Source organism: Alligator mississippiensis, chromosome 4 (assembly GCF_030867095.1).
Source record: "Alligator mississippiensis isolate rAllMis1 chromosome 4, rAllMis1, whole genome shotgun sequence".
In the NCBI taxonomy this organism is placed as follows: domain Eukaryota; kingdom Metazoa; phylum Chordata; order Crocodylia; family Alligatoridae; genus Alligator; species Alligator mississippiensis.
In genome coordinates, this window is record NC_081827.1 from 193,579,575 (window position 1) to 193,594,544 (window position 14,970).

A 14,970-nucleotide genomic window follows, 5' to 3' on the forward strand; every position below is an offset into this window, starting at 1 on the left:
AGTACTCCAACTGTGGCCTGACCAATGCCACATAGAGGGGAACGATCACCTCCCTGGACCTGCTTGTGATCTGTAGATGCACAACATCAGTTTGTGATCTGTAGATGCATGACAAGGTGCGGTTAGCCTTACTGACTGCTTCCTCGCATTGGCGGCTCATGTTCATCCTGGAGTCAACAATGACTCCAAGTTCCCTTTCTGCCACCATGTTGAAAAGAAGGGTGTTTCCCAGCCTATAGGTGTGTTGATGGTTCCTTCTCCTTAGATGCAGTACCTTGCACTTGTCTGTGTTGAATTCCATCCTGTTCTCATCCATCCACCTCTGTGATTTGTCTAGATGTAGCTGGATTCTGTCCCTCCCCTCCAGCGTGCCCACCTCTCCCCACAACTTGGTGTTGTCAGTGAATTTGGACAGTGTGCATTCCACTCCCACATCCAGATCTCTGATAAAGATGTTGAACAGTACAGGCCCCAGGACCGAGCCTTGGGGGACTCCACTGCCCACATCCCTCTGTGGAAAATGACCTGTCCACCACCACTCCCTGGGTGCAACCATCTAGCCAATTTGCCACCTGTCTGACTGTGTAGGCATCAATGCCATGGTCACCAAGTTTTTTTAAGAGAATGTGGTGGGAAACCATGTCAAAGGCCTTCTTAAAGTCCAGGAAGATGACATCCACCCCAACACCCTTGTCTAGGGACTTTGTGACCTGATCATAATAAGAAACCAGGTTAGTCAGGCAGGATCTGCCCTCAATGAACCCATGTTGGTTGCCCCTGAGCATTACCTCCCCTGCTGGGCCTTGCAGGTGCGCTGCTTGATAATTTTCTCAAAGGTCTTCCCAAGGAATGAAGTAAGACTGACTGGCCTATAATTGCCGGGGTCCTCCTTTCTCCCCTTCTTGTAAATGGGGACCACATTAAGCCTTTTCCAATCCTCTGGTACCTGGCCAGTGCCCCATGAACACTCATAGAGCCGTGCCAGGGGCCCCACTATGACCCCCGCCAATTCCCTCAGCACCTTTGGGTGAAGAGCATCTGGATCTACTGATTTAAACATGTCCAGCCCCTCCAAAACTTCCCTAAGTCGTCCCTAACCCTAGGCATGGCGGTGCCTCCCCTGGGTCCGTCCACAATTCTAGTGGGGGAGATGTCCCGGTCCCTTTTCAGGAATATGGAGGCAAAGAATTCATTAAAGAGGTCAGCTTTTTCATTTGCCGCAATCACCAGATTGCCAAGCCTATCCTGTAGGGGCCCCGCATTACCTGGTGCCTTCTTACATCCTATGTATTTGAAAAAGGACTTTTTATTATCCTTAATTCTGGTCACTAACCCGAGCTCCATCTCTGCCTTGGCCTTCCTAACAGCTTCCCTGCAGTCCTGAGCAATGGAGGTGTAATCCTCCTTGGTGATAGCCCCTTGCTTCCACTGTTTGTACACCTCCTTTTTTGCCCTCAGGCATCCCTGGATGCCTTTGCCAAGCCATGGGAGCTTCTTAGCACTCCTGCCCCCCTTGGTGCGCATTGGGACTGACTCCCTTTGAGCTCAGAGGATTGTCTCCTTGAGGAATAACCACCCATCTTGGACTCCCATCTTATTGAAGCTCTGAGACCCTAGTGCCTCTCCTACTAACCTTCTTAGCTTACAGAAGTTGGCCCTCCTGAAGTCGAGGACCTCTGCCTTGCTGCTTGCTTTCACCACCCTGCGCTGGATAGTAAATTCCAGCAGGCGATTATCACTGTCGCCCAGGTGGTCAACTACCTGCAGACCTCTCACCAGGTCATCACCTGTGGCAAGCATCTCCCCTGGTAGGACTATGCACCTCCTGGGTTAGGTGGAGGTCCTGTATCCCAGCTAGAAACTTATGTGAGCAGTCAGACCTTGCTTCATAGTTTCATAGTTGGTAGGGTCGTAAGGGACCTGAGCAGATCATCAAGTCCAACCCTCTGCCATGGCAGGAAAGAGTACTGGGGTCAAACAACCCCGGCAAGGTGTTCATCCAGCCTCCTTTTAAAGACCCCCAGGGTAGGAGCCAGCACCACTTCTCTTGGAAGTTGGTTCCAGATCCTAGCCGCCTTGACAATGAAGTAGTGCCTCCTGATATCTAGCCTGAATCTACCCTCTGCCATCTTGTGACCATATTTCTAGTCACTCCTGGGAGTGCTGGGGGGAACAGGGACTCTCCCAATGCCTGCTGTTCCCCCCTGACTAGTTTGTAAATGGCCACTAGACCCCACTCAGCCTTCTCTTGTGGAGGCTGAACAGGTTCAGGTCCCTTAGCCTCTCCTCGTAGGGCCTGCACTGCTGCCCCCTGATCATGCGAGTGGCCCTCCTCTGGACCCTCTCCATGTTGTCCACATCCCTCCTGAAGTGCGGCACCCAGAACTGGACACAGTACTCCAACTGTGGCCTGACCAGTGTCGCATAGAGGGGGAGGATCACCTCCTTGGACCTGCTTGAGATGCATCTGTGGATGCATGACAAGGTATGGTTGGCCTTCCTGACTGCGTCCCCGCACTGTCGGCCCATGTTCATTTTGGCATCAATAATGACTCCAAGATCCTTTTTGCCTCTGCCCTGGCAAGAAGGGAGTTCCCCAGCCTGTAGGTATGCTGCTGGTTCTTCCTCCCCAGGTGCAATACCCTGCACTTGTCAATGTTGAAACCCATCCTGTTCTCATCTGCCCACCCCTGTAACCTGTCCAGGTCCGATTGTAGCCTATTCCTCCCTTCTAGCGTGCCCACTTCTCCCCACATCTTAGTAGACTTACTGGTCCTCCCAGCAGATGTCTGGGTAGTTTAGGTCACCCATGACAACCACATCCCTTGACTTTACAGCCTCTGTGAGCTGACCTGAGAATTTTCCTTATGTCCAACCTAAAATGATCTTGGACGTGTTTGTGACCATTGGTCCTTGTCATCCCTTGGAGTGCTCTGGTGAATAGACATTCCCCCAGATCCTAATGCATGCCTCTTAAGTACTTAGAGGCTGCCACCAGGACACCCCTGAGCCTGCACTTTTCCAGACTGAAGAGTCCCATGGCTCTCAGCCTTTCTTCATAAGGCCTATTCTCTTGCCCTCTGATCGTGTGTATGGCTTTCCTCTGGACTCTCTCAAGCTTCTCCACATCCTTCTTGAGTTGTGGAGCCCAGAATTGGATGCAGTACTCCAGCTGTGGCCTCACCAAGGCTGAGTACAGCAGGAGGATGACATCCTGAGATGTACTTGAGAAGCATCTATGGATGCAAGCCAGAGTTGTGTTTGCTTTACCAGCTGCAACATCGCACTGGTGGTTCATGTTCATCTTGTGGTCAGTCATGCCTCACAAGTCTCTTTCGGCCGTGGTGCTAGCGTGTGTAGTACTGCTGAGCCTATAAGTGTGCTGTGGGGTTTTTTTTCCCCTGAGGTGGTGTACCTTGCATTTTTCAGTATCGAATGTCATCAGGTTTATAGCCGCCCACTTTCTAAACCTATCCAAGTCAGCCTGGATCACCAGCCTGTCCTCAGGTGTGGATGCTCTACCCCAAAGTTTAGTGTCATCAACGAACTTGGCCAGTCCACTTCTGACACCAGTGTCCACATCGTTGATAAGGACGTTAAGGAGAACCAGTCCAAGGATGGAGCCTTGGGGGACACCACTGGTCAGAGTGCCACAGTGATTCACTTCCGTTGACTACTACTCTCTGGGTCCGACCTCAGAGCCAATGCCCCAGCCATCAGACTGTTGTAGCTGAGGTCACAGTTGGCCAAATTTTCCATGAGGAGATCATGGGACACCAGATCAAAGGCTTTTTTAAAGTCCAGATATATGAAGTCAATCACTTCTCCCTGGTCCAGGTGATGTGTCACCTGGTTATAGAAGAAGATGAGATTGGTCAGGCAAGACCTACCCGCAACAAACCCACGCTGGCTGTCCCTCAGGATGTTGCCATCAGCCAGCTTATCAAGAATGGTCTCTTTGATAATTTTTTCCAGAATCTTGCCCGGGGATTGAGGTCGAGCTGATTGGCCTGTAGTTCCCCGGATCTACTTTCCTCCCTTTCTTAAAGATGGGCACCACATTGGCTTTCTTCCAATCTTCAGGTACTTCACCTGAGCACCACGAGTTTTTGAATATTTTTGCCAGTGGTTGGGCTGTGACACCTGCCAGCTCCTTGTAATCTTGGGGTGTAATCTTTTGGGACCAGCTGACTTGAAGGTGTCTAGCCTCTCAAGCTGTTCCTTTACAATGCTGGATATAAATTCATCCTCACCCTGGCCATCCCACATCATGCTAGGCAGAGCGGTCCCTTTGGGGTGATGAAAAACAGATGCAAAGTACCCATTAAGCAGGTTGTTTTTTTCTTGGGTGTCAGTTATCAGTTGTCCCATTTGGTTTAGCAGGGATCCAGTGTTACCCTTGCTTTTCTTCTGACTCCCCACAAAAGAGAAGGGCTGTCCAAATTCTTGGTGGCTGAGGGCCACAAGACCCCTGGCCACACTGCATGTGGTCTGCACACCCCACAGGCTGCATGTGGTGTGGGCCACATGCTGTTCTACAGTGTGCATGCCACCCACCACGCTGCACAGTGGGTGCCACCTCTGCTGTACGGTGCCAGCACCCCATTGTGTTTTTTGTGAATGGAGCCCTGTGCCCCCCCCCTTTTTTTTTTTCAAAGAAATTATTAATAGGTAAAATGACTACTCTACATTTGTTCTGCCAAATAGGCTGCAATGTACAGTAGGCAGGGCCTTTATTAATTCCTTAGGAATTTCTTGTTGTTACACTAAGCAGGGTGAACTTTTTGGCTTTAATGTGAGTGTGATAAGTAACTCTGAAGGAATGGATTAAAGTTGACATATTCTAAAGTGTTACTAGCTAATTAAGGGATTTCTTACTGTTGAGGTTATGATTATAAAGAAAGATCAAAGTCAGTATGTTGTTCAGTCACCTTGGCTACAGATTTTTTTTTACCTGTCTGACTTCTGTACACTTCTGTTTATCAGGTATGAATAGCCATAGAATTACCCTTTATATCTGTTTTGGGCAATACAGTCTGAGACAGTCACAATTACCACTTCATCTGTATCTTTTTAGCTCTTCCACTAACATTTCTTGTTCCCAAGGTGGAAGTAATTGCTATAATTGCCCTGGAATTTCTTGGCAATGGCAGCTGATTTACAATGAGAATGCATCTTGTGCTGACAGGAAAATTTAATGGTAATTTTTGAGCCATGAGTAATGTGTTGCCAGTTTTGTTTTCCATAGCAAAGGCTTCCTTTTGGAATTGCTACAGCACAAGTGAAAAAGTATGAACCTCCCTACCTCCACATAAAATTTATCTCAAAATAAGCGAAATGGTAGGGAACACCAATAGTTAATGGATTGCATATAGTTTTAAATAGATGCATATAGTATAGTTGAGGCAGAAATGTCAGGTTGGAAAAACTTGGAGTACCCAGTAAAATATAAAAACCCCACAAAAGGTTGACTATATGGCTATATTCGCCTTTGTAGAGGGGTCTTGGACATTTATTTTGGGACTTTAAGGATCTCGTGACATATTCCACAACTTTATAATCATCTTTCATACACCCTCATCAGCACCATCATTCTGATGAGAGGACAGGTGAAGCTCTTGAAAGAACCATGAATGGCATTTATTCTGGATGATACTTGTGAGTAGGCTACCTGAGATCTAACTAGATATATAGCTTGCAGTAACTCAGATGCGTGATCAAAGGCTACTCCAGGCACCTTGTTTGCTCTATGGGATTTCTCTAATACTACTCAACTCTGTACCCTATTCCAACCCTACTCCTAACCAATAAAGTTCTCCTTTGTACCTAGCGTGGGAGACTTATTGGGAGTGGGTCTAGATTATGCCTTGGGGTCCCCTTGGTTCGGCTGACTAAGGGAGACCACTACTTGTGCTTCCAACTGAGGGAAGCACCCCAAGTTCTTGAAGTGAGTCAAGTACCCTCGAGGGCTACTAGGCCTGTGTTTCCCAGGGGGCACAGAGCCAGAATCAAGCCCATCCCTGGGTGGTGGCAGCTCTACCCCCAGGCTAGCGGGTGTGCTCCAGGAAGGGGGTCAGCTAGATGTGAGGCGCCCCCAGGGAGGCACTCGGAGCCTGGAAGGTGGTTGGGCACAGTGAGGTGGGTGGCTTAGCTTGGGAGCACCCCCTACTGGCCCGCCACAAACACTATATCATCTACCTGATCCATCTATCTTACCAAGTTCATTTTTCTTCTCTCACCTTATCCTGAAGCTGCGCAAACATGGACAAAATCCTGTTTGATAAGCAGAGCAAACTGGCTTCTCCTGTTCCCCTTCACTCTAGAGGCTAAGCACATTGCTCCTACAGTATGAAAGCTCCTGTAGTTGATTAGAGGGAGATAAAATAAAAACGATCTATAAAACTAGCTGACATTTTACTGGCAAAAGGCTTTAAAGCCTAGTATTTAAAAGATAGAGTCCTGTATATACACGAATGTTTGCATTCACATTTGTGCATACAGTTCCATGTGTGTATCAGAGAACATTATTTGTGAGCAGTTAGGAGCCTGATCACATTGTCGCTTGTAGGACATTTTTAACTTCCCTAGTATTTTTAGATAACATGCATTTGTGGGTTCTAAACCTCACAGAAGAAAAGGATAATTTAATCTTATACAAAAGGATAAAAGTAAGTAAATATGGACAAGAAAATGATATTAAAAAGGTAAAATGTAAACTAAATCTGAGCATAGATGGATTTGGTACTTTGAAAAGTGGGGTGCAGATGGTGTGGCACATCCTCACATATTGCATAACACGTTTTTCTCCAGTTAAAGAGAAACTAGATACTTTACTAATATGTTAGGGGGCTAGTGCTATGCAAATATAGCTATTGGAATGTGCATTAATCTGATAGGTTACATATAAAGTTAAAATAATCCACAAGAAACAAGGCAAAAATAGTCAAAAGATATTGTTTCATTAGTCCTGTAGTCATTACAGTTAAATGTACATATTATTCAGGGTCATACAACAAAATCTAGCCTTCTCAAGTGTCTTGATAGTGCCTCCAATACTTCACTGTCAGTCATTTTCTACACCTAAGTTAATATTATCACATCTTTGTTAAGGTTTTTAGCTAGAACTAAAGCTGTGACATGATAGAAGAGAGATGTTACCAGGAACAGCTAACAGACAGCAAAATTGCAAAAGAAAGCATAGTTTGAATAGTGGAATATCAAGACCATTAAAAAGGACAGAGACTTGTTAACAGCTGTGGAGTGGAGTGAGATTAATAAGAATTAGGGAGATGACAATGTGCCCTAAAATCAATTGACTCTTTCGGCGCTGCCTGAATAAAAATGTGACTGTCCCTCTCGAGGGAAACTTACACAACACTTCCCATAGATGATGAGCCTATGAGCTCCATTTCATCAACCTCCTGGATACTAGAGATCATGGACTAAACATAGACATTGGATTTTTGATACATTATAATCTACCTGGCAACTGACTCCCGAGCCCAGCCCCTGGCTTGTTTACTTTTCATTCCATCCAGGAAGAGCACACACCAACTGCTGAAACTTCCTTAGCCTGAAGAAGGGTTTTTGAACTCGAAAGCTTGCTTAATTACTATTCTCCAACTATTTGGGTTGGTCTAATAAAAGATATCAGATTCACCCAAGGAACCTTGTCTGCCTATGTCCTTAGATCAACACGGCTACAACCTACACCCCTACTGTCCCTCTCAGGCAGTTTTTTTAAGAATTTGGGTGGAGCAAGAATCAAAGGGCGGTGCAACTGCACCCTCTCTTTATCCGCCCTTGATTCTGAGGAACCCATTCTTGCAATGGAATCGATTAGGCAGTGTAATAGTCTCTTTCAGAAATCGGTGGAAATTCTACTGTTTAAAAACTAGGTTGGACTACACTAGAAAATAGACAACTCTATTTACAATGGATTCCCCTCCGCATTGGTATCAGTGGTTCATTTCAATTTGAATAAGTATGAATTGTATATGTAGATGTGGGTGGATGTACATATTTTGACATTCAAAGCTCTTCCTCTTTTTAAAGATACTGCCCATCACATGTGCATTTCACAAAATCACCTTTGTGTTATTAGTCACATATGCAAGAACCTCTCAACACTGATTGACTCAGCCTGGTAATTTGAATGTAAAGGAAAATCCATCAGTCTCTCTGCTTTTCCAATATATTTTTCTTGTACTGACCTAAGTAAAATTTTCCATGAAATGCTCTTTAGCTCCAGTCATTGCACTAAGTGTAACATACTCAAGTTCATCTTGCATTTGCTACACACCTGTTTTTGCTTGTGACTGTGAAAAAAGAAGAGGCTTTATTTATGGGTATATACTATTTTATTAGCTAATACAGATATTCATGAAACATATCTATACCAGACGAAAGTTGGGTCTTTCCAGTTACTCTTTTGCTTTTTAATGGCCCCAATCTTTTTTAGGGCCTACTCTAGAACCTTTAAGCCATTGAAAATAATAATAAAAAAAGTCACCGGGGACTCTAGGGCTGCTTACAGATGTCAAACCATGCACTCCAATGGTGCTGTACTTTAAGTTTGGCATGCCTATGCACCAAGCACCCAGAAGAGGCATTGTATTAGTTTGACCCAGCTCACCCAACATCTGTATAGACCAGGCGCTTCAACTATTAGATACAAGAACCAAAAAGCCCCATTGAAGCACCCAACCTATACAGATGCTGCAGAGCCAGGTCAAAACGTGCTTTCTCTTCTGGTAAAGCACCATTAAAAAAAAAAAAATCACATCTGTCAGTGCCCTAGGTGTTCAGAAAGTCTGGAGACATGAGTCTTGTACTAGTTTATAAAAGATTATTTTAAACAAGCATATTGCATGCCTTTGGTCAATAAAAAAGAATCTTATTTTTTCTAAAACACCAAACATGATGCTTTGCACAGTTATAGTTTCTCCTCTCATTTCTGCAGGTACTCAGCGTGCCAATGCCCGAGCTCCAGCTCCTTATAAAAGAGATTTTGAAGCCAAGCTGAGGAACTTCTACAGGAAGCTAGAGACTAAAGGATATGGACAAGGCCCAGGGAAACTAAAGTATGTGAAAGCCTCTTATAAATTAGCATTATTATTTGACACTCACAGGCAGGCAGAATGTCTTACCTTGTGAGTGTATAGTGTATAAGCCCCTTCCTACCAAGAAGAACACTGGTAGCACAGGGACTCTTACACTTACTGAATCAAGTGGAAAGTTTATTATAAGGTACTTAGGGCCGGGGTTGTCAACTGCGGGTACGTGAGAAGACGGTACATGCAGGCGGGCAGGAACAGAGCAGTGCCACATTCCATCCTGCTCAGTGTCCAGTCGCGCGCCCTCCCCTCCCCCCTTGCTCCGTGTCCGGCCACCAGGAGTACACTGACTCAGAAAAGTTGAAAGCCCATGACTTCGGGCCATCATCCCACTCTCAATAGAAAACACAGCATATTCTGCTCCATGTTCTCCTTCCAACTCTTGTATTTTAATATAAACATGTTTTCCACTGCAGCAGCAGTGCATTGAAAAGTATTGCATGAATTGCTAGCTTTTGGAACACTTCCTTTACAGCAGTTACTATGGGTCAAATAACTTTTTCTTGACCATTCACAAAAATAATTATGCTTTCATAATATACTTCTTTGTGTTGATTAAATCTACATTAAATAGTACTGTACTTACATAAATTTCAAAGAATTTACCAAAAAAAAGTTTCAGATCAAACTCTCCAGATATAGGTTTGCCACAATGGAGGCCTCGTAAGCCACATTAACTATCCAACCATGAATTTTCATGAATATAGTGTGTCTAATCACATATAGTTAATGTTGAAAGATCATCATCACAAGATATCTGCCTGGTTTAAAAGATGACTGGGCCATGTAACGTTTGTGATTGGGAAACTCTCATAATTTAAACAAATCAAAACCAACTTTTAGTAAGAAAAGTATTTTTCCCCCCAAAACCCCAGCCCCAGCTGTAGGACACTGGAACTATTATATTTTTTTAATGATACTGTATTTAAAATGAGAAAAGCATATCTTTTTATCCACTCTATTTTTGCTCACATTTTCCAGAAGCATTCATTTTTGGAATGAGTCTAGACTTTGATTATTATAACTGGAAAGGTGAACACTACTCAGAGTTGTCAACAACTGAAATGGGGTTAGAATGGAACTGCTTAGGCAACCTGTTAAGTCTGCAAAAGTTGGAAATGTTCCAGCTGCAATATATTTGATTAAAAAAAATTAAAAAGTAAGCTATAAAAGTGTTGACATGAACATTCTGGGAAATGGAACATAGCCATGTTTAAAAAGTATGTGGTATACGTGTATAAGGTATATGGTGTATATATAATCTTCTGCTGTTTTTCTTGTATTTGTGAATTACATGAATGTTTCTGGTAAGATTACAATATTATAACATGGATTTTAAATAGAAGAAATGAAACAATCCCTTATTTTGCTGCAACTATATACTTTTTAAATTGATTGTTTGCTTCCAAGGTACTTTTCATTTTACTGGATATAATTAAATCACGAAGTCATAGAATAATAGAAAATTAGGGATGGAAGGGACCTCAGAAGGTCATCAGCTCCAACCCCCTGCTCAAAGCAGGACCATCCCCATAATGCCAGCCTCAGCTTTATCTAGCTGCAGATTACACAACCTCTGTGCTTTACGACCCTCCTAGTGAGAGAGTCTTTTCTAAAATCTAACCTCAATTTGAGATCATTGCTCTTTCTTCTGTCATCTGCCACCATTGAGAACAGTCTAGCTCCTTCCTCTTTGTAACCACCCTTCAGGTAGTTAAAGGCTGTTATTAAATCCCCCTCAGTCTTCTATACTCCAGACTAAATAATTCCAGTTCCCTCAGCATCTCCTTATAAGTCATGTGCCCCAGCCCACTAACTATTTTCATTGCCTTCTGCTGGACTGTCTCCCATTTGTCCACATCTTTCCTGTAGTGGGGGGCCCAAACTGGACATAGTACTCCAGATGTGGCATCACCAGTGCAGAATAGGGAAGAATTACTTCCCTTGATCTGCTGGCAGTGCTCCTACTAATGCAGTCCAGTATGCCATGAGCCTTCTTCTAACAAGGGCATGCTGTTGGTTCATATTCAGTTTATTGTCCACTGTAACCCCCAGGTCCTTTTTCCGCAGAGCTGCTGCCTAGCCAGTCAGTCTGTACCAGTTCATGGGATTGTTGCAGAACTTTGCATTTGTCCTTATTGAACCTCATGAAATTCCTTTTGGTCTGATCCTCCAATTTGTCTAGGTCTCTCTGAATCTCAGCCCTACCCTCCAGTGTATCTACTACTCCCCACAGCTTGGTGTCATCGACAAACTTGCTGAGGGTACACTGCATCCCATTTTCCAGATCATTGATGAAGATATTGAACAAAACTGACCCCAAGACAAATCCCTGAGGCACTCCAGTTAATACCAGCTGCCAAACTAAACATTGATTACTACCTGTTGAGCCTGATGATCCAGACAGTTTTCTTTCTATCTTACAGTCCATTCATCCAACCTATATTTCCTTAGCTTGCTTGTGAGAATGTTGTGGGAGACCATATCAAAAGCTTTTTTTAAACTCAAGGTATGTCACTTCCACTGCTCTCTCCACATCTACAGAGCCAGTCATCTCATCATAGAAGGCAATCAGGTTGGTCAGGCATGACTTGCCTCTGGTGAATCCATGCCAATTGTTCCTTATCAACTTCTTCTCCAAACTGGATGTCAAAATGGATTCCTTGAGAACCTGCTCTGTGATTTTTCCAGGGACTGAGGTGAGGCTGATTGGTCTGTAGTTACCAGGATCTTTGTCCTCCCCTTTTTTAAAGATGGACCCTATATTTGCCCTTTTCCAGTCATCTGGGACCTCTCCCAATTACCACCAGTTTTCAAAGATAATGGCTAGCAGCTCTTCAGTCACATCAACTGATATACCCTCAGCACACTCACATGCATCGCGTCCAGTCCCATGAACTTAGACAAATCCAATCTTTCTAAGTAGTTCCTGACCTCTTCTTTTGCCACTGCCAGCTGCTTACCTCATCTCCAAACTGTGTTGCCCAGTGCAGTAGTCTGGGAGCTGACCTTGCCTATGAAGACTGAGGTAAAGAAGGCATTGAAAACATCAGTCTTTTCCACATAATTTGTCACTAGGTTGCCTCCCCCATTCATTAAGGGACCCACACTTTCCCCGATCTTCCTTTTGTTGCTGAACTTCTTGTGAAGTCCTTCTTGTTACCCTTCATGTCCCTTGCTAACTGCAATTCCAATTGCACTTTGGCCTTCCTGATTTCATCTTGGCATGCCCGAGAAATAATACTTCTCCCTAGCATTAGTCCAAGTTTCCACTTCTTGGAAGCTTCCTTTTTATGTTTTATCTCATTGAAGAGTTCCCTGCTAATCCAAGCTGTTTTTCTGCCATAATTGCTAGTCTTCCTGTGCAGCAGGATGTTTTATTCCTATTTTCTCAGTAAGGTTTCTTTAAAATATAACCAGCTCTTCTGGATTCCTTTCCTCCTTAGGCTGACCTCCCAGGCAGTCCTACCCATCAGTTTCCTGAGTGAGTCGAAGTCTGCTTTTCTGAACTCCAGGGTCCTTACTCTGCTGCTCTCCCTCCTTCCTTTCCTCAGCATCTTGAATTTTATCATCTCGTGGTTGCTGCTGCCCAAGTTGCCATCCACTTCTACATCCCCCCACCAATTCTTCCCTGTTTGTGAGCAGCAGTTCAAGCAGAGCACAGCCCCTTGCTGGCCTCTCCAACACTTGCACCAGGAAGTTGTCCCCAATACTCTCCAAAAAATTCCTGGATTGTCTGTGCAATCTGTATTGCCCTCCCAGCCAATATCAGGGTGATTGAAGTCCCCCATAAAAACCAGGGCCTGTAATCTGAAAACTTCTGCCATCTGTTTGAAGAAAGTCTCATCCACTTCCTCCTGGTCTGGTGTTCTACAGCAGACACCCACCATGACCTCACCTTTGTTGCTCTTCCCTCTGACCCTAACCCAGAGACTTTCAACAGACCCATCTCTAGGTCTGAGCATACTGGAGCTCTGAGCAATCATGTAACTCTTTTACATGAAGTGGAACTCTTCCTCCTCTTCTTCCCTGCCTGCCCTTCCTGAACAGTTTATACCCATCCACCATGGCAGTACTCCTTCTTGCAAGCTATCCCACCAAGTCTCTGTTATTCCAATCAAATCACAGTTCCATGTCTGTGCTAGGACTTCCAATTCTTCCTGCTTGTTTCCCAGGCTCCGTGCATTCATGTGCAGACACCTGAGGTATCTAGCTGGTTACCCTATTTTCTCAGGAAGAATAAAGCCTTCCCTGTTGCCCCTTCCTGCTTGTGCTTCCTCCAGGTCATCCACTTCCCCACTTACCTCAGGGTTTTGGTCTCCATCCTCTGGTGAACCTAGTTTAAAGCCTTCTTCACTATGTTAGTGAGCCTGTCTGTGAAGATGTTCTTTCCTCTCTTCATCAGGTAGATTTTATCTCTTCCAAGCAATCTTTCTTCTTGGAACAACATCCTGTGGTTGAAGAAGCCAGAACCCTGCTGGTGACACCATCTGCATAGCCATGCATTGATTTGCAGGATGTGTCTGGTCCTGCAAGGGGCCCTTCTCCTTGACTGGAAGGATCAAGCAGAACATCACCCCTTCACCCTTGCACCAGAACCCTGTAGTTACTTTTGATCTACTCAGGGTGCCCTCTGGCAGTATCGTTGGTGCACTAGGCAAGCAGCAGACCTTCCAGGACAACAGGTCAGATCATCAGATGGATGCTTCCATCCCCTGCAGAAGGCAGTCTCCATCCACCACCACCTGTCGCTTCCTCTTGGTGGTAGTGGTCTCAGTCCTCCCAAACTTGGGAATGTCTGGCCTGGCCTCTTCCACTGATGGAACATCCTCCTCCTCCTCTGTTGCTAGGGCTCCATATCTGTCTCCAGGTAAACTGCTGCAGGTGGGGATGAAGACTTCTGTGTGCTGCTGGAGGTCACAAGTTTCCACCTTCCTAGAATGCATGTTCTCTTCTTCTCTACCCCCTCCTCTGGCAGTCCTTCCTTTGCAGTCCTAGAGATCTCCTCCAGCATTGAAGCGATGAACTCCTCGTGGTGGAAGATGCCTCTGAGCCTCACTACCTCCTACTATAGCTCTCTTGACTTCTTCCTTAGGGACACCACCAGGAGTCACTGATCACATTGCAGGCACTCCCCTATCAGGCTGTCACTGGAAGGATCCTGTAATATGCAGTCTACACAGTACCGAGGCAGGACCTGGGTGGAAGCAATCCTGCCTGGACAGACATCTCACAGGTGCAACCAAAGGAGGAGCTGACAGTGCAATGGCTCTGGAATTGCAATATCCTCTAGCCATCTCTCTAGGTCTCTTAAATCCATTGCCTCCCTCTTCCTGCCCCTCTCTCCAAGCTGACCTGCCCTGGCAAACTTCTCCATGGTCCTGAAAGGTTCCCTTTTTCCTGATAACCTGCTTCCTGTCACCGGGCTTACAGTGAAAGAGAGAGTTTCTGGGCAAACTCCCTAGAGAACCTCCCACTTGCTCTGGGCTCTAGTTAAACAAGGGGCTCAAGTTTTGATCTAACGTCTCAGTTTTAGCTACTTGTGCTAAACAAACATAGGTTAATTACTCTTATTTGAGGATAAAACTTACCTTAATGACTCCCTTTCAAAGAGGGGGGCAACAAAGTGACCACCTGTGAATTGACTTGTGAAGTGCTTGCAAACTGCCCTGTTTGGTGCCCCTGTTCTCTCACCTATTTTCATGTGCAGATAAATTACTTAGTGCTTCAGTTATCCCAATATTTCAGACAGCAGCAATAATAAAAAATAATCTAAGATATTATATTTACTGGACTTATCACTCGATTTTCCATGGGAAGCCAATGCTACAAAAAATACTTAGGCCAAGGAGAG

The 14,970-nt window shown here is 44.9% G+C and overlaps 1 protein-coding gene across 4 annotated transcripts in view; it reads left to right on the plus strand.

Moving 5' to 3' along the window:
• HECW2 (HECT, C2 and WW domain containing E3 ubiquitin protein ligase 2) overlaps nt 1-14,970 on the plus strand; it is a 330,879-nt gene that overhangs the window by 276,981 nt on the left and 38,928 nt on the right. For all 4 annotated transcript variants that reach the window (XM_019492110.2, XM_019492111.2, XM_059727232.1 and 1 more), the window contains one exon: nt 8,963-9,083. In XM_019492110.2, the coding sequence (XP_019347655.1) occupies nt 8,963-9,083 (121 nt within the window). The remainder of the gene's footprint in view (nt 1-8,962; nt 9,084-14,970) is intronic.